Raw genomic sequence first — 18,026 nt, forward strand, 5'->3', positions numbered from 1 at the left:
GCACCCGGCAAAAGCCAGGCCCACTTCCTGCTCGGCTCCGCCCAGAGCAGGGGGCGGGCGGATAGGCGATTCCCTCCAATCACAGTTCCAAAAGGAGGGGGCTGACAACATATCCTCCAATCACAGCTTGAAGCGAGATTGATGTGTCTTTTCACCAATCACCGCCAAGGCGCGAGGGGGTTGTCGGGATGGGGGCGGGAGCCAACATGGAGCCCTCAGTGGGATGAGGGTGAAACTGCTATTGCCGGCGGCTCCTGTTTTACCGCGTCAGCATGCTGGTGCATTTATTTCGGGTCGGGATTCGGGGTGGCCCATTCCCAGGCAGGCTGCTACCGCCCCTCCGCTTCCAGACATTCTCAGCTGTCAGGTAAAAACGGAAAAACCTACTCAGCGCGGGCCATTGACCGCCCGGCAGGGCAGTGCCGGCCCGCCGGGAGATGGAGTCCACGGGCTTGCGCGAGGCTTGCTGGGAGCTGTAGGCCAGGCCTACCGGGGTGGAATGTCACTCCGCGGGTGTTGGCCTCAATTATTTATAGTGACACTCCAGTCGCCAGCAGGAGGCTCCTGCGTCTGCAGCCGCGTGTCAGCCAAAAGGAGGGGACGCTCGGGGTCAGTGACCACGCCCAGTCCGCGCTCCCGACCAGGGGTCCCCTTTCCTGGCCCTGGAGTTGATTGGGCGATTTGGACGAAAATTCTTATTAGTATGAAGAGACATTTAATGTAGTGGTGCTTCCAGGATTCAAAGTGAGTCGAAGAAGAACTAGAGATGTTCAGCAGGGATAAAGAGCCAATCTAATAGGCCGGGCGCGGTGGCTCACTCCTGTAATCCCAGCACTTTGGAAGACCAGGAGTTCGAGACCAGCCTGGCCAACATGGCAAAACCTCATCTCTACTAAAAAATACAAAAATTTGCCGTGATTGGTGGCACGCGCCTGTAATTCCAACTACTTGGAAGGCTGGGGCAGGAGAATCGCTTCAACCTGGGAGGCGGAGGTTGCAGTGAGCTGAGATCATGGCCACTGCACTCCAGCCCGGGTGATAGAGTGAGACTCTGCCTCAGAAAAAAAAAAAAAAGAGTCAATCTAGTAACTTGTACATGTGTGTTTTTCGCAAAACACTCTACACAGGTTGGTCGAGAGAGAGACAGACAGACAGACAGATGGGAAACAAACAAGGACCCTGAAACTACAACTCGAATGTAAATGCTTTATGAGAAGGGACTGATTCCTTTTTCTTTTCTTTTCTTTTCTTTTTTTTTTTTTTGAGACAGAGTCTCGCTCTGTCACCCAGGCTGGAGTGCAGTGGCATGGTCTCGACTGACTGCAACCTCTGCCTCCTGGGTTCAAGCAATTCTCATGCTTCAGCCACCCAAGTAGCTGGGATTACAGATGTGCACCACACCCGGCTAATGTTTGTATTTTTAGTAGAGACGGGGTTTCATCATATTGGTGGGCAGGCTGGTCTTGAACTCCTGACCTCGGGTGATCTGCCTGCCTCCGCCTCCCAAAGTGCTGGGATTACAGGCATGAGCCACCTCACCTGGCCATCCTTTCTAATCCTGGAGTGAATTACTTGGGGGCCAAACAGATAGAAGATTCCCAAGGGCAGGTGGATGTGGAGTTGTGTCATTTGGAAAGCCCATCTGACTGATGGAGGGCAAGAGCTGGATCGAGCTGGAGCTGGAAGTCTTGGTACTGGGAAGTAATCCACATGCTCTTGGCAACGACCAAGACTTTCTTAGAGTCTTAGTTTGGAGACAATGCAAGAAGCTGGAAAAAGACCATGCTAAATTATTGAAAGGTTTAAAAACAGTTCTTAGGAAAGAGTAAGGGTGTTGATGTTATTTAAACCAGAGAGAAACCCAAGGAAAGACATCAAATAATATTCAAGTATATATGTGTTCATTAGTCAGTATTTTTCAATAGATTATGAAATGCATTTAGTTGGTCAGGACCATTTAAAAGTAAATATAGGCTGGGCGCGGTGGCTCACGCCTGTAATCCCAGCACTTTGGGAGGCCAAGGCAGGCGATCACCTGAGGTCAGAAGTTCAAGACCAGCCTGGCCAACGTGGTGAAACCCCGTCTCTGCTAAAAATACAAAAATTAGCCAGGCGTGGTTGCACGCGCCTGTAGTCCCAGCTACTCGGGAGGCTGAGGCAGGAGAATTGCTCAAACCTGGGAGGCAAAGGTTGCAGTGAGCCGAGATTGTGCCATTGCGCTCCAGCATGACAGAGCAAGACTCCGTCTCAAATAAATAAATAAATAAATAAAAGTAAATGTAGGCCAGGCACAGTGGCTCACACCTGTAATCCCAGCACTTTGGGGGGCCAAGGCAGGCAGATCACTTGAGGTCAGGAGTTCAAGACCAGCCTGGCCAACATGGTGAAACCCCATACAAAACTTAGCCGGGTGTGTTGGCTCACGCCTGTAATCCCAGCACTTTGAGGGGCCGGGGCAGGCAGATCACTTGAGGTCAGGAGTTCAAGACCAGCCTAGCCAACATGGTGAAGCCCTGTCTGTACTAAAAATACAAAAATTAACCAGGCATGGTGGTGGGCACCTGTAGTCCCAGCTACTCGAGAGGCTGAGGCAGGAGAATCGCTTGAACCTGGGAGGTGGAGGTTGCAGTCAGCCAGCATAGCGCCACTGCTCTCCAGCCGGGGCAAAAGAGTGAGACCCTGTCTTGAAAAGAAAAGAAAAGAATCAGAATACATGTTAAGAATTAGAGAAAATGTTATTTTGTGAAGCATTTCCATTTTGTGTGGCATGTATGTGTTCATTGTACTGGGTTGCAAGTAAGATATGTTTCTTGCTGTAGGCCACAGGAAGTCTAAACATTTGCAAAACCCTGTAGTAGTTAGGTCAGATTGTCCTGCACCTCTAATGAGGGCATGCATGTGCTCAACAAGCATAAACATTTGCGGAACATCTGTTATGTACCGGAGTTCTGCCAGTGCTGTCTAAGATATAATTTCCTGCCTTTCAGAAACACATGGCGTAATGGGAAAACTGGACAGTTACACAAGGCAGAAGGAGAGTAAGCGTCTCTATCTTTCTGATAGAAACAAGAACACAGTGGAAAACAAGACATAAAAACCTGGCAGTTGGAATGGGGTGGGAGAAGGCCTCATGTAGGCAAAAGGCACAGGCCTTCCTGAAAGCAGGGGAAGGATGAGATGAAGACTGCAATTAGAAGGGTCTAGGGATGTGAAAGGCCATGATGGTAAAGAGAAAAGCTCACACTACTCTTTTTTTAAACCTTTCCCCATCAGTAAGCTTATCTAGATCTTCTAGATCTCACCATCCTCTCCTGGCTGGATAACTTCTGCTCCCTACAACCAGTCCTGTCTGCCTCCAGCCCATGCCCCTCTGCTATGATCTTTTTTTTTTTTTCAAGACAGAGTCTTGCTCTGTTGTCCAGGCTGGAGTACGGTAGCACGATCTTGGCTCGCTGTGACCTCCTCCTCCCAGGTTTAAGTGATTCTCTGCCTCAGCCTCCCAAGTAGCTGGGACCACAGGCACACACCACCACATCCAGCTAATTTTTAGTAGAGAAGGGTTTCAACATGTTGATCTAGAACTCCTGGCCTCAAATGATCCACCCGCCTCAGCCTCCCAAAGTGTTGGGATTACAGGCGTGAGCCACTGCGCCCGGCCATGCTACGATCTTTAAAATGAAAACCTAATCTTGGCACATCTCGGCCTAAAAATCACCATGACCCTTATTGCCCCCCAAGTCCAGGAGCTTTATAAGAACTAGAAAACTGCCCCTCCCGCAAGTCTCATGTCTCTTTTCCCTTCTTGTAGGTCAGGCTTCAACCATACAATTCCTGAAATTTCTCTCCCATCCTTTCTTACAGCAGATACCCGCACTTGCTTTTCCTCTGCCTAGAGCTCTCCCCTTTACACTCCACCCCCACCTGTGCCTGGCCTGTTCCCCCTCACAGGTTCCCCCTTACCTAGAAGGCCTTTCCTGACTCCCTCTGAGGAGAAGGAGGAGCAGGGCTTCAAGCTGTTTTGTGCCTCTGATTTCCAGTTAACTGTGAGTCTCCCGCACTCAAGCATGACTGCTGTGAGGGGAGTTACTTCAGCTGTCATGTAACTCCATAACTCCGAGCAGAGCACCTGCACACAGTAGGTTCAAAATGTGTAGAATAGGCCAGGCGTGGTGGCTCATGCCTGTAATCCTAGCACTTTGGGAGGCTGAGGCAGGTGGATCATGAGGTCAGGAGTTCAAGACCAGCCTGACCAATAAAGCGAAACCCCATCTCTACTAAAAATACAAAAATTAGCTGGGCGTGGTGGCTCGTGCTTGTAGTCCCAGCTGCTCAGGAGGCTGAGGCAGGAGAATCTCTTGAACCCGGGAGGCAGAGGTTGCAGTGAGCCGAGATTGTGCCGCTTCACTCCAGCTGGGGTGACAGAGCGAGACTCTGTCTCAAAAAAAAAAAAAAAAACCACAATGTCTAGAATAGTGGAATCGATGTTAGCATTTTATAGATGTGGCAGCTGAAGGAAAGAGAAGGTAATTGTCCTATTCAAGATGACAAGATAAGTTATTAGAATTCTTATTTTTCTCTGTTTCCTCCTTCCGCTGTGGAGAGGGAGTGTGTGTCATGGCGCCCCAGGCCAGGGAGGGGAGGTAGGGTAATGGGCCTGGAACATCAGAAGACATGGCACACTGGCAGAGTAGAGCCAGCCTGGGTGCTGGAGTCAGACTGCAGACTTGGTTCCCTGCTCGTCCCAGTTCTGCTGCCTGCGGACAAGTTATTTCAGCTCTCTTAGCTCCACATGATTTTTTTCATCTGTCAGGTGAGAATAATGGCACCTCCCTCCCAGGGAGGTGAGGATCAAGGGAAGTAGCCCATTAGCTCCAGGAGGTGGGGCCGTGTCTGCCCTGGTGGCTGCTGTGAGCAAGTCCAGTGCCGGGCACAGGAGCAGCTCTCTTTCCTCACCTCTCTGCACCGTGGTCCCTTAAACCCCCGGCCCCTTCCTGTCCAGGCAGTGTGTGGCCATCTAACGTGCCATCCAGTTCTTCAGGCTGTCATTCTGTCAGAGCCTGGAGTCGAGGCTGCGAGGGCCCTGGCTGGCTGGGTGTTGCCTGAGAGTTGCCCGGGGGAATAAGACTTTTAAGACTAGATTTTGTGCTCAGCGCCTCATTCCTCTGCGACTTTGCCCATGGACATGTCTTAGAAACTGAAGTTGCTTCAGAACAGCCCCGAGAAGGGCAGGGGCAAGGGCCTGAAAGAAGAGGAAGTGCTGCTTCCAGAGGGCTCAGCCAGAGCCCCATGGGTGTGCTGGTCAGCAGAAGGGCAGTCGGAGCCTCAAGCCATCCATGCCTCTCTCTCCTTACAGGTACTCTGATGGCTACTGCAGCTCCTCCCTCCTCCGGGCCGTGGCCCACCTGCGGTCCCAGCTCTGGGCCCACCTCCCTCGAGCCCCCCTAGCTCCCAGATGGAGCCCCTCTGCCTGGTGCTGGGTTGGGGGAGCCCTGCTAGGCCCCATGGTACTGAGTAAGCGTCCCCACCTCTGCCTTGTGGCCCTGTGTGAGGCAGAAGAGGCCCCTCCTGCCAGCTCCACACCCCATGTCGTGGGGTCTCGCTTTAACTGGAAGCTCTTCTGGCAGTTTCTGCACCCCCACCTGCTGGTCCTGGGGGTAGCCGTCGTGGTGAGGCTTTCCCCACTTCTCCATCCTGGGGACAGGGCAGGACCCAGAGCTGCAAAGGGATGGCATTCCTGTCTCGCTGCCTCTCAGGGGAGAGCTCAGGGGAGCAGCAAGGGCTAGCCAGGGGTTCAGGGGTGCCAGGAGCATCAACACTGGGTGGCTGGGTGGGCAGGGTTCCGTGGGGACTGGAAGCCAGGGTTTGAACCTCTGAGAGGCACTGATGTGTCCACATGACCAGCCACAACCTGGACAAGAGCAGTGCTCAGTAGTGGGAGAGGAAGGGCCAAGATCTGGCTGGGGATGGGGAGGAGTGGCTCCCCCACTTAAAACATTTGTCCCCTCTGTCTCCCCATTCCAGCTGGCCTTGGGTGCGGCACTCGTGAATGTACAGATCCCCCTGCTCCTGGGCCAGCTGGTAGAGGTCGTGGCCAAGTACACGAGGGACCACGTGGGGAGTTTCATGACTGAGTCCCAGAATCTCAGCACCCACCTGCTTATCCTCTATGGTGTCCAGGTACAGCCGGGAGTGGGGCTGGGGGCCGCCGAGGAGCCACCCGAGGCATCCCTGAGTGCACTGGGCTCTTGCGCAGGGACTGCTGACCTTCGGGTACCTGGTGCTGCTGTCCCACGTTGGCGAGCGCATGGCTGTGGACATGCGGAGGGCCCTCTTCAGCTCCCTGCTCCGGTACTGCCAGCCGCAGGGTGCAGAGTTGGGGTGACTGATGGCCTGAGGGGTCTGGGGGTAGGGCCTTATCCTGAAGTAATGTCTCCCTTTTCTGCCCTCCTTATTGGTTCTTGTCCCATGCCAGACAAGACATCGCCTTCTTTGACGCCAATAAGACAGGGCAGCTGGTGAGCCGCTTGACAACTGACGTGCAGGAGTTTAAGTCATCCTTCAAGCTTGTCATCTCCCAGGTCAGTGGCCCAGTGGCCCCCACCACGTCCACACACACACTTTCCCATGTGGATTCACCAGGCCAGCCCTGCCCGCCCCAGCCCTGATGTTGGGCTGACAGGCGCATACTGACTCGAGAAACCCACTGCCTGTGAGGGCATGGGTGAGGGACCATGGAAGTTCATGGAAGGAAAGTGTAGAGGCAGTGTCCAAGGTCAGGACAGGCTGCTTCTCCACTGCTCTGAAACCGAATCTTCCCTGGAAAGCCTTCCCAAGCACTCAGACAAGAGCCTTTCCTGGCAAGAGCAAAATCACTTCGCCTGCCTTGTCCCCAGAGTGCCTGGATTGCTGACAAGCATTGAGCATGCGCAGTGGCCTACCGAACACAGATGCCCTCCCCTTATCCGCCCACACCGACTCTGACTGCTGGATCATGCCACACACTGGCCTAGGCAGTCACTGGTGTACCCCCATGCAGTTTTCTTTGTTCAGTTCCTAGAACAGAAAGAGAAGCAAGCTGGGATTTGTCTAGGGGAAGGATGCCACAGTTCATAGCATTCTCGCTCGGCCCCCTCAGGCCTGCTGCTCGCACCCCAACTGGCCGAGTTAGGGTTACGTACTGTGACCGGTGGACTGCCACTGGGCCTCCCAGGGGCCAAGACCTGGGCCTTGGCCTTGGGAGTGCAGAGCTACAGCCAGCTGACCCTTGGAAAAGTCCTTCCTGTCATGGTGCGGACGCCGTAGCCTCCCGCCTTCCCTCCCACTCCCTAGGGGCTGCGAAGCTGCACCCAGGTGGCAGGCTGCCTGGTGTCCCTGTCCATGCTGTCTACACGCCTCACGCTGCTGCTGATGGTGGCCACACCAGCCCTGATGGGAGTGGGCACCCTGATGGGCTCAGGCCTCCGAAAATTGTCTCGCCAGTGTCAGGAGCAGGTACCGGCGTTCCTGGCCATCCTCTTCACCCTCCCCACACCGTTTCTCTTTCCACTCCCCGGAACTCCTCCCTGTCCCCATCCTGGACTCCTTGTCCTGTTTCCTGGACTCCTTGCAGATCGCCAGGGCAATGGGCGTAGCAGACGAGGCCCTGGGCAATGTGCGGACTGTGCGTGCCTTCGCCATGGAGCAACGGGAAGAGGAGTGAGTCCTGGGAGGGCGGAGCACAAAGCAGAGATGCCCCCCACACCCTGCCCACCCTTCGTGCCAGCCCAGCTGCCTCCTGAATGCACTGGTCTCTCTCACCAGGCGCTATGGGGCAGAGCTGGAAGCATGCCGCTGCCGGGCAGAGGAGCTGGGCCGCGGCATCGCCTTGTTCCAAGGGCTTTCCAACATCGCCTTCAACTGTGAGTGAGCCAGTTGGGGGCTGGAGGGTCGCTTGTGGGCTGGGGAGGAGCTGGGAGCAGCCAAGGCAGGCAAAGGCCCGCCCTCCATCTGCTGGCTGCCTGCATTCGCCTCGGGCCAGCTGCTAACTCTTGCAGGTAAAGGGAGGGTGCCGATGTCCCAACCCAGCTATGGGACTCCATGTGGAACACTACAGGGCCACCCTCAAGGAGGCCATGGAGGCGTGCCCACCCCGACTTGCTCTTCCAAGGAGGAAGCCAACGCTGGGACCAGTCATGCGCCTCACCTGACTCTCCCAGTCAGCAGTGGCAGAGCAGGCCCAGGGCTGTTTCCTCTGCCCTGGCTTCATCCTCCCTCACTTCCCCTCTCCTGCAGGCATGGTCTTGGGTACCCTATTTATTGGGGGCTCCCTTGTGGCCGGACAGCAGCTGACAGGGGGAGACCTCATGTCCTTCCTGGTGGCCTCCCAGACAGTGCAAAGGTAAGTGGGGGCCGTTCCCATTGCTACAGAGCCCCCTGCTGCCCTCCAGAGCCCTGCTGGGTTAGGGCACACGGGTGCCAGCCTTCTCTGGGGGCCGACTGCTGTGCAGCTCCAGGCCTGCCCAGCTTCCCCAGGGATGCATAGGGTGGGGAGAGAGAGCCCCTCAGGGCCCATAACAACCCTCCCGGCTGGGGCAGTGGCGCTGCAGCAGGCAGGTGCTTGTCATCTTCAGCCTTCCAAAGGACCCAGAAGTTTCCTTGACAGGCTTTTTAAAAATTTGTTTCAAATGTGGTAAAGTACACAAAACATAAAATACAGCATTTTAACCATTTTGAAGTGTGCAGCTCATGGGCAGTGGGTGCACTCACATTGCTGTGCAGCTGTTGTCACCATCCGCCTCCAGAACTCTTACCTGGCAGAGCGGAAACTATCCCCATGACACGCGAATCCCCATTTGCCCTCCCCCAGCCCCTGGCACCCACCATTCCACTTTCTGTCCTTATGATTTGACAACTCTAGGGACGTCCTCTAAGTGGAGTCAGACTATGTCCTTTTGTGACTGCGTTTTGTCACTCCACATTGTGTCCTCAGCTTCCTCCGTGTTGCACCCTGTCCGAATTCCCTTCCGCTGCAGGCTGTGACATTCCATGCATGGAAGGACCATCCTTGACAGGCTTTGTGAGCTGCCCTTCCCCATGCCTGCCACTTCCAGGGATGACAAGCTGACTCCTGTCCCCACACACCCCACCCTTATAGCTTATTGCTTTGCATTGGTCCGAAACCACCCGCTCAGCTGAGCCTCTGGGATGACCAGAGCTGATCACCAGACAGCCCAAGGCGGGCCTCCCCCCTCCTATCTCTTTCCAAGCTAAACACAAGCAGTTCTACATAAATATGTTATGGTAAATAATGAGATAGTAAATATGCTGTAACAGATCATCAAAGGGTGAAGACCCGTCTCCACGAACCGTGCATCACCTCTGCCACCCCATCCCTCCCCCCACGACCCCCCTGCTCTTCCACCAGGGCCCCCACCCCATTCTACTGAGGCATGTGTCCTCACCCTGCTGCATGGTGCACCCCTGCTTGTGTGTCCGCCGGATCAGAACCCCTCACTGCAGGGTGTACTGTCCCAGGAAGGGGGAGGCGGATGGAGACAGGCTCCCATTTTCAGCCCCAAACCTGACATTCCACAGAGACGTTCCTCCCATTTCCGCAGCTGCATGGACACCCTCGTGTGCCCCATTTCTGCTCGATGCTCCCTAATCTGAGCACCTTCAGACCCTTTCTGGTCCTGGGCTCAGGCCTCCTTGGCAGCCTCGCCCCCTCCTCCAGCCCAAGGAGCTGTTCTGTCGTGGCTTTGGAATTCAGATGCTCTCACTGTGATAGAGATGGGGTCTTGGGGGGCTGGGAGCTGTTCTGTCGTGGCTTTGGAGTTCAGATGCTCTCACTGTGATAGAGATGGGGTCTTGGGGGGCTGCCTCCACCACTGCCTGCCCTGCTCAGCGCTGACCCACTTCCCTTGACCAGAGTTTTGGCCTCTCTGAATGGGACGGTCGTTTTAGTCCTGAGGGCCCATAAGAAGCCCAGTGGCGGCTGGGTGCGGTGGCGCACACCTGTAATCCCAGCACTTTGGGAGGCCGAGGTGGGTGGATCGTGAAGTTAAGAGATCGAGACCATCCTGGCCAACATGGTGAAACCCCGTCTCTACTAAAAATACAAAAATTAGCTGGGCATGGTGGTAGTCCCAGCTACTCGGGAGGCTGAGGCAAGAGAATCGCTTGAACCTGGTAGGCAGAGGTTGCAGTGACCTGAGATTGCGCCACTGCACCCCAGCCTGGCAACAGCAAGACTCCGTCTCAAAAAAAAAAAAAGAAGCCCAGTGGCTCCCTTAATAAAATCACCCCTTAGCCCTCTGTGGTGGGCAGTGGTGGGACTGTCTCCCTGTGGGGAGGGTGGCTGCACTGTCCAGCCCCAACCCTCCCGCTTCGGGACCCCCACTTCCCCTTTAGGGCCTGAGACTCTGACTTTACCTCCCACCGTGCTGCTTGGCCATCCAGCAGCTTTATGACACACACAAGAACCCCCAGGGGCTTGTCTGTGCTGTTTCGCTGGCTGCTCCCACAGCCACAGGCCCTAGACCCATCCTCTTGGAGGTCCTTCTAGCGCTGCCTATGTGGAGATTCTTCCCCACTCATCTTGGGGGTTTGGATTTGTTGCATAAAGCAGCTGACGTGTTTCCCACAGGGTCCTGCCAGCTAAGCCAAGGGCCCATGCATTGGCGCTGGGGTCTAGCAGAGAGAGGGGAGCAGGATGGCCCGGCCTACCTCAGGCAGCCTAACCTATGAGCCCATCCTGAGTACTCCTGATAGAGATGGGGAGGTGCCCAGACAGACAGCAAGTGGGGCCCAGCCGCCTCATCAGAATCAGGGCCAGGCTCCACCTGGGAACAGGCCCGTAGCCTACAGCCCACGGCCCCTGAGAGCAGGGTCATCACACTCTAATGAGTCATGTGCATTTTGAATTTCAGTTGCTGCCCAGCCCCTTTGCCAGGCCCTAATGTCTTCCAGATCTCTGGTGGAGAATGTGCCCCTGCTCATCAACAGATAGCTGGCTGGGCTGGCTCCTTCCTGCCTGGTGCCTCCCCCGGCTGCCTTTAGCAAGTGCTGACTGCACTGAGTCCACTGGGAGCTTTTCCTTTTGGGTTTCGAGGCTCCTCCCACTCACCCCCACCCTAGTGCTGGAAGAAGTGAGTCTGCAGCTGAAGGGTTGCTGGGGAGTCAGTCTTTCCTCTTATTTAGGAGGGGACCAGGCATACACACACTGTCACAGGTCAGCCAGGCCAGTCAGGGACCAGTGACTCACCTTCCTCCTCAGCCTCCTGGCAGCCGGCCAGCCCTACCCCGGCCCTGCCGGGACGAAGGAGGCCACCCACTGTCTAGACAGATAACACTGTGGGTATACTTATCTGCAGGGCAAGCTCATGAGAAAAGTTTTTTTCAGGGAATTTTGTTTTGGGGTCTCCTGAGAGTTCCCCTGTGGCCCAGTGTCTTCTGTTTTCTTCTTTCTCCAAAAAGATTTAACATCACTTCTTCCACCTAAATGTCTGCCAAAGTCATTGCTTCCCCAAGAGTCTGCAGCATTAGATCTGCTCTCCCCTTCTGAGCCACGCACCCTTGATCTCTGTTCATGGTGGCGGCCTCCGCATCCTCAGGGCCGAGCAGGGAGTCCGTGGGTCAGCTGGGCTCCCTTCCTCGTGGGCTGATATCACCCCTGCATGTGTGCACAGGCCTCACCCTGCAGACCACAGGCCAGGGCACTGGAGGACACCCACAGAGGCCTGTGCCTTCACTTCCATTTCCTCGTGGAGCACCCCCTCCCAGGGGCTTGGGCTGAGCTGAGGGACAGCTGTCATCCTCATCTGGCCAAGGAGGGAGCCAGGGCTCAGCGATCTGGTGTTGCTACGTCCCAGGGCTCCACGCCCCCATGGTGCAGGAGCAGTCTCTGCATTTGGCCACAGGCCACCTGCTTCCTTGCTCCCCCGCCCCACCGTGGCTTCCTTCCCCTCCTCTGGCTCTTGTTCCCATCTATTCCACCCCTCTCTCCTTTTTCTGACAGGTCCATGGCCAACCTCTCTGTCCTGTTTGGTCAGGTGAGTGGCCGGTAGGGTGGAGGGCCGGGGGTGTGGAGTTTGTGCCGTGTGTGCCGCTGTGGGAGCTGCCTATTGACGGGTGTGGGCGGGCAGAGGAGCTGGGGAGACCCCAGCCCAGAGCCATGGCCACTCCCTGGAGATGCTGTGGTCACCCCTACTCCTGCCTCCCTGCGGACTTTGGATCCCCTCCCACAGGTGGTCCGGGGGCTGAGTGCAGGCACCCGGGTCTTTGAGTACATGGCCCTGAACCCCTGCATCCCACTGTCTGGGGGCTGCTGCGTCCCCAAAGAGCAGCTGCGTGGCTCCGTTACATTTCAGAACGTCTGCTTCAGGTCAGCACGGGTGAGCAGGCGTGGGGATGGGTCCCTGGGCCGAGGATGAGGCGAGTGGATTCGGGGTGGAGGTCTGGACTAATGTCCCCCATAAACAGGCCCTCTCAGAGGGCTACAGGGAGACTTCAGGAGGGACCCGGGCAACAAGGGCTGGGAGCCTGGTCTGACTGGGGGTCTCTCGGCTCCTCCCAGCTACCCCTGCCGCCCCGGCTTCGAGGTGCTGAAAGACTTCACCCTGACGCTGCCCCCTGGCAAGATCGTGGCCCTCGTGGGCCAGTCTGGCGGAGGTAAGGGGAGCCCACCACCTCTTCACCCTCTGACTCTTCTCTAGCAGCCACTCAGAGCAAGGCCGGGAGCAGTGAGACCCCGGTGGGGTCCCTTCCTCCACTGCCACAAGGGGCCTTCTTTCCTGGGACAATCCCTAGAATCCCTGGCCTCCCTCCCTCTCAACCCAATTCCCCAGGAAAGACCACCGTGGCTTCCCTGCTGGAGCGCTTCTACGATCCCACGGCAGGCGTGGTGATGCTGGATGGGCGGGACCTGCGCACCCTTGACCCCTCCTGGCTCCGGGGCCAGGTTGTCGGCTTCATCAGCCAGGTGCGGGGCCACATGGGCAGCCCTTGGCTCCCACTGCCCGTCCTCCCCTGGGCCCTGCCCCCTTAGTCCTCAGGTGCCTTTTCTTTCTTTCCCACCCTCATCCTTGCTGCTCTCGGGAGACCCTGGCCGTCTTCACATGTCCTCAGCTGTTGTCTGGGTGAGGCATCCCTGTCGTGGGAGCAGCCACAACTCTGCCTGGTCTCCCAGAGCAGGGACGCTTTGTCCACATTTACAGCAGTCTACACAGATGGGGAATCCCTCAGATTCTCTGCAAATCCCATAGCATCCAGGTCTAGAGAAGCCTATAGTGGAGGTGCTGAGCTGCAGCTGTTCTCCCTCTGCTTGAGGTGGCACTGCCCAGCGAGGGTCCACCCTTCCCTTTGAGGGCCGTGAGTGAAGAGGGCATGCCTGCTGTCCCGCCAGGGAGAGTGCCTGTGCAGAAGAAAGGCAAATGCAAGCCCCCAACTCCCAGCGCCCTGCCCTGCCAGCTCCTCCCACTCCCACTCCTGGGGAGGGATTCTGGGCCCTTGGTAGGAAGTCGAACTGTCCTTCCCTTTTGGGGGCCACTCTGCATCCTCACTTCACCTCTGACTTTGAACGTCTGATTCTTCAAGAGATCCTAATCTAATCCACCAGATAGACTGTCCCATTGTGTATGGTGGCCCCTCCGGTTTCTGGGGCAAAGAGAATGTTTCTGTGGACTCTGTCTCCATAACCCCTCACCCACAGGAGCCCGTCCTGTTTGGGACGACCATCATGGAAAACATCCGCTTTGGGAAGCTGGAAGCTTCCGATGAAGAGGTGTACACAGCCGCCCGGGAAGCGAATGCTCACGAGTTCATCACCAGCTTCCCTGAGGGCTACAACACGGTCGTCGGTGGGTGCTCGGGTCTGCCGGGAACCAGGTGGTGAGGCACTGGGACACAGGATTCCACAGGAGCAGTGAGCAGCCCAGTGGGACTGAGGGCAGCAGGGACAGCTGGGGAGAAAGACAGTTGTGTCAGGGAAGACCAGAAACACAGCCAAAGGGGACAGAGTCATTGTGTGGGGACAGGGGAGTCCAGGCCAGTGTGGTTCAGAACCAGCAGACCAGGCAGGCTGCAGAGACAGGACGGGCTCTAGGAGGAGCTGGAGAATGCGACAGAGGGCATATGACAGGCCCCTGGCCAGGGACACAGTGATGCATGGTGTTTGGAGTCCTCACCGAGTCTAAAAGGCCGCCACTTCCCCAGACTGAACAGAAGAAATGGGGGGCTGCCTCCTCTCCACCATCCATCCCCCTCTGGCTCCTGTTTCCTTCCTGTGCTTTTCATCTCTAAAGTCGTTTCTCATTAGAATCAGGGTGACTGGATGGGCCCCAGGAGAGGGCTCTGGTGGTTCTGAACTAGGAACACGCAGCCTGGCACTGCAGGGCGTGCACCTTGCAGCTTGACGTGCGGAGCTCCCAGGTCTTTTTCCAGCCTTCGGGGCCATGTTTCTCGGCCAGTGTCTTGGCTCTGTTGCACAGTGTTTCAGCACTTCTCAGGATACAGGGATACCTGGGCTTCTCAACTCTGGTCAGTCTGAGTCCAGCCTTCTGAGCTGTGGGGCCAGTGTCCCCAGCCCAGCCATCATGTTCTAGATGGCTCCTCCAGCCGTGTTGATACACTGTCCAGATGCCAGCTGTCCTCACTGGGTGCTCTCCCACATCTCTTTTGGGTGGCACTTTCCTTGTGTCTCTGATCCTAGTACTTTCTGCTCATTTGGGCCTTCTTGGGGCTGCGTCCTTACTGACCTGTCACCCTGCTGTCACCTTGAGGTTCTTTTTGGCTCCCAGGCTGCCACTTGTGCTGTCCTCTGTGGGCTTCGAATCCCACCTCCCTGGAGTCACTGGACCCCAGAGCCCATGTTTGGGTGCTGGATGTTCCCCACAGCCACAGAGACCCGGGAGGCTGGGAAGGTGGCTTGGAACTGCAGGCACAGGGCAGGGTGTGGGTCATCCTGGCCTGAGGCACTGCCATGGCTGGGGAGGGGCATTTGGCAACTCCCTTGGAGTGCACCAAGCCCTGCTGGCGGTGTCACGCCACCCTCAGAGGCAGGGCAAGTGTGCACAGTGGCTGAGGGACCCAGAGGTGGGATGAGCCAGTGCAGGGGGAACCCAGAGGAGGAGTGTGCACAGTGTGGGGTGGGGGGTCAGAGGCAGGAGGAGGGTGCACAGTGCGGGGTGGGGGTCAGAGGCAGGAGGAGGGTGCACAGTGCGGGGTGGGGGTCAGAGGCAGGAGGAGGGTGCACAGTGCGGGGTGGGGGTCAGAGGCAGGACTAGGGTGCACAGTGCGGGGTGGAGGGTCAGAGGCAGGAGGAGGGTGCACAGTGCGGGGTGGGGGTCAGAGGCAGGAGGAGGGTGCACAGTGCGGGGTGGGGGTCAGAGGCAGGAGGAGGGTGCACAGTGCGGGGTGGGGGTCAGAGGCAGGAGGAGGGTGCACAGTGCGGGGTGGGGGTCAGAGGCAGGAGGAGGGTGCACAGTGGGGTGGGGGTCAGAGGCAGGACTAGGGTGCACAGTGCGGGGTGGGGGTCAGAGGCAGGAGGAGGGTGCACAGTGCGGGGTGGGGGGTCAGAGGCAGGAGGAGGGTGCACAGTGCGGGGTGGGGGTCAGAGGCAGGAGGAGGGTGCACAGTGCGGGGTGGGGGTCAGAGGCAGGAGGAGGGTGCACAGTGCAGGGTGGAGGGTCAGAGGCAGGACTAGGGTGCACAGTGCGGGGTGGAGGGTCAGAGGCAGGAGGAGGGTGCACAGTGCGGGGTGGGGGTCAGAGGCAGGAGGAGGGTGCACAGTGCGGGGTGGGGGTCAGAGGCAGGAGGAGGGTGCACAGTGCGGGGTGGGGGTCAGAGGCAGGAGGAGGGTGCACAGTGCGGGGTGGGGGTCAGAGGCAGGAGGAGGGTGCACAGTGTGGGGTGGAGGGTCAGAGCCAGGACGAGGGTGCACAGTGCGGGGTGGGGGTCAGAGGCAGGAGGAGGGTGCACAGTGCGGGGTGGGGGGTCAGAGGCAGGAGGAGGGTGCACAGTGCGGGGTGGGGGTCAGAGGCAGGAGGAGGGTGCACAGTGCGGGGTGGGGGTCAGAGGCAGGAGGAGGGTGCACAGTGCGGGGTGGGGGTCAGAGGCAGGAGGAGGGTGCACAGTGTGGGGTGGAGGGTCAGAGCCAGGACGAGGGTGCACAGTGCGGGGTGGGGGTCAGAGGCAGGAGGAGGGTGCACAGTGCGGGGTGGGGGTCAGAGGCAGGAGGAGGGTGCACAGTGCTGAGAGGGGCACTTAGAGGATCTTGATGGGCATTCAGGAAGAACCCTGTGCCCCTTTGTGGGCCACCCTCAAGTGCACAGCTTCAGGCTCCTGCCCTGCCCCTCCCTTCCCAGGTGAACGGGGCACTACCCTGTCTGGGGGCCAGAAGCAGCGCCTGGCCATCGCCCGAGCCCTTATCAAGCAGCCCACGGTGCTGATACTGGATGAAGCTACCAGCGCGCTGGACGCAGAGTCCGAGCGGGTTGTACAGGAGGCCCTGGACCGGGCCAGTGCAGGCCGCACGGTGCTGGTAATTGCCCACCGGCTCAGCACTGTCCGTGGGGCCCACTGCATTGTCGTCATGGCCGATGGCCGTGTCTGGGAGGTTAGTTGTCCTGGGGGCGTGGATCAGTGGGTTGAGGATGGCTTCATCACGGACAGTGGCACAATGCTGCAATGAGTTATATGAAGTTGTGGCCTGGCCCCAGGGCCTTGGGGGCTATATTCTGGAAGCAGCGTCCCATGTAGAGTCAGGAGTTCCTGCATTCAGCCAAGCCCTGGCCTCTCAGGCCCTCAGTTTCTTCTTCTGTCCCCTGGGATAGTATAATTGCACATCAGCTCCCAGGATCAAAAGGAAAAGTACTAGCCGGGTGCCCGTAATCCCAGCACTTTGGGAAGCCAAGGCAGAAGGATCTCTTGAGGCTAGCCTGGGCAGCATAGCGGGACCCTGTCTCTACAAAATACCAAAAAAAAAAAAATTAGCCGGATGTGGTGGCATGCACCTGTATTCCCAGCTACTCTGGAGGCGGAGGCGGGAGGATTACTTGAGCCCCAGAGGTTGAGGCTGCAGTGAACAATGATTGTGCCATTGCGCTCCAGCCTGGCATCAGAATGAGACCCTGTCTCAAAAAACAAAAAGGAAACATACTCAGAGTATGGTGCTGGGAGCGAGGAGCAGGGCTGGCTGCCCAGGGTATCAGGTGCAGGAGAAGCAGCGCCAAGGAACCTGTGCAGGGAGTCAGGAGTAGGACCCCAGAGGCTGTGTGGCGTTGGCTAACAGCCACTCATTCAAGCCAAGGCTGAGGGGCTCGTGCAGGGAGACGGATCCTGAGTTGGAGCCTTGGGCTCTGTAAGGGGGACAGAGGGAATCATGTTCTTCCAAAATTCAGCTAAGTAGGGAAGTGGCAGTAACTAATGCAGCATGCCAGTGGTGGTTCCTTTCAGATTGGGCATTGGTTTCAGAGTGTCCCCAGAAGGGACACCGGCCTAAGTGACCATGGGCCCAATGGCTGATAGAGAGGCTCAGCTCTCTGAGGGTTCTGAAGCCTGCATGCCTTGGAGCAACCATCCGCCCCTCCCTCCCATCTTCCAGGCTGGGACACATGAAGAGCTCCTGAAGAAAGGCGGGCTATACGCCGAGCTCATCCGGAGGCAGGCCCTGGATGCCCCGAGAACAGCGGCCCCACCGCCCAAAAAGCCAGAAGGCCCCAGGAGCCACCAGCACAAGTCCTGAGAAGGGCCCCCTGAGGTGTGGTCGCTGCCAAGCATCAGTGTTAGGGCTGGGGCTCAGCCTGGGGGAGCCTACTGGGGACTGAGCCCCCAGGAGGGCCAGCATGTGGAGAGTCGCTGCGGCTGCTCCTGTTCACAATAAAGCCGAGGCCGAGCAGCTGGCAGGGGAGGCCAATCCCTCCCTCCCCTCCCCAGTCCTGCCGGCTGCCTCCCTCCCACCAGAGTCTGCCAGAGTCATTGGGCTGCAATGGGCAGAGACAGAGTTCCCCGAGACACCTCCACTCTGTTCTCCCTTTGCCCAGACCCCTCCA

General features: G+C 57.6%; 1 protein-coding gene across 5 annotated transcripts; it reads left to right on the top strand.

Annotated features, from left to right (window-relative positions):
* Positions 1-29: 29 nt before the first annotated feature.
* ABCB8 (ATP binding cassette subfamily B member 8) lies at positions 30-17,933 on the top strand. 5 transcript variants are annotated; one of them, XR_010159061.1, is made up of 16 exons: positions 30-367; positions 5,354-5,666; positions 6,022-6,177; positions 6,254-6,348; positions 6,473-6,578; positions 7,330-7,491; positions 7,610-7,695; positions 7,801-7,898; positions 8,272-8,377; positions 11,996-12,029; positions 12,225-12,361; positions 12,554-12,648; positions 12,825-12,958; positions 13,688-13,866; positions 16,341-16,591; positions 17,579-17,933. XR_010159061.1 is itself a non-coding variant. In XM_519524.8 (16 exons), exons 1-16 carry the CDS (start codon positions 273-275, stop codon positions 17,717-17,719), a joined length of 2,157 nt encoding a protein of 718 aa, XP_519524.7. In that variant the 5' UTR covers positions 154-272; the 3' UTR covers positions 17,720-17,933. The 5 variants fall into 5 exon arrangements, 4 of the variants coding, with proteins under 4 accessions (XP_519524.7, XP_009452852.5, XP_009452853.5 ...); XM_519524.8 differs by having other exon boundaries at positions 154-367; positions 13,688-13,835; XM_009454577.5 differs by lacking the exon at positions 5,354-5,666 and adding an exon at positions 5,192-5,353 and having other exon boundaries at positions 171-367; positions 13,688-13,835.
* Positions 17,934-18,026: the final 93 nt, after the last annotated feature.

Source organism: Pan troglodytes, chromosome 6, assembly GCF_028858775.2.
Source record: "Pan troglodytes isolate AG18354 chromosome 6, NHGRI_mPanTro3-v2.0_pri, whole genome shotgun sequence".
Taxonomy (NCBI): domain Eukaryota; kingdom Metazoa; phylum Chordata; class Mammalia; order Primates; family Hominidae; genus Pan; species Pan troglodytes.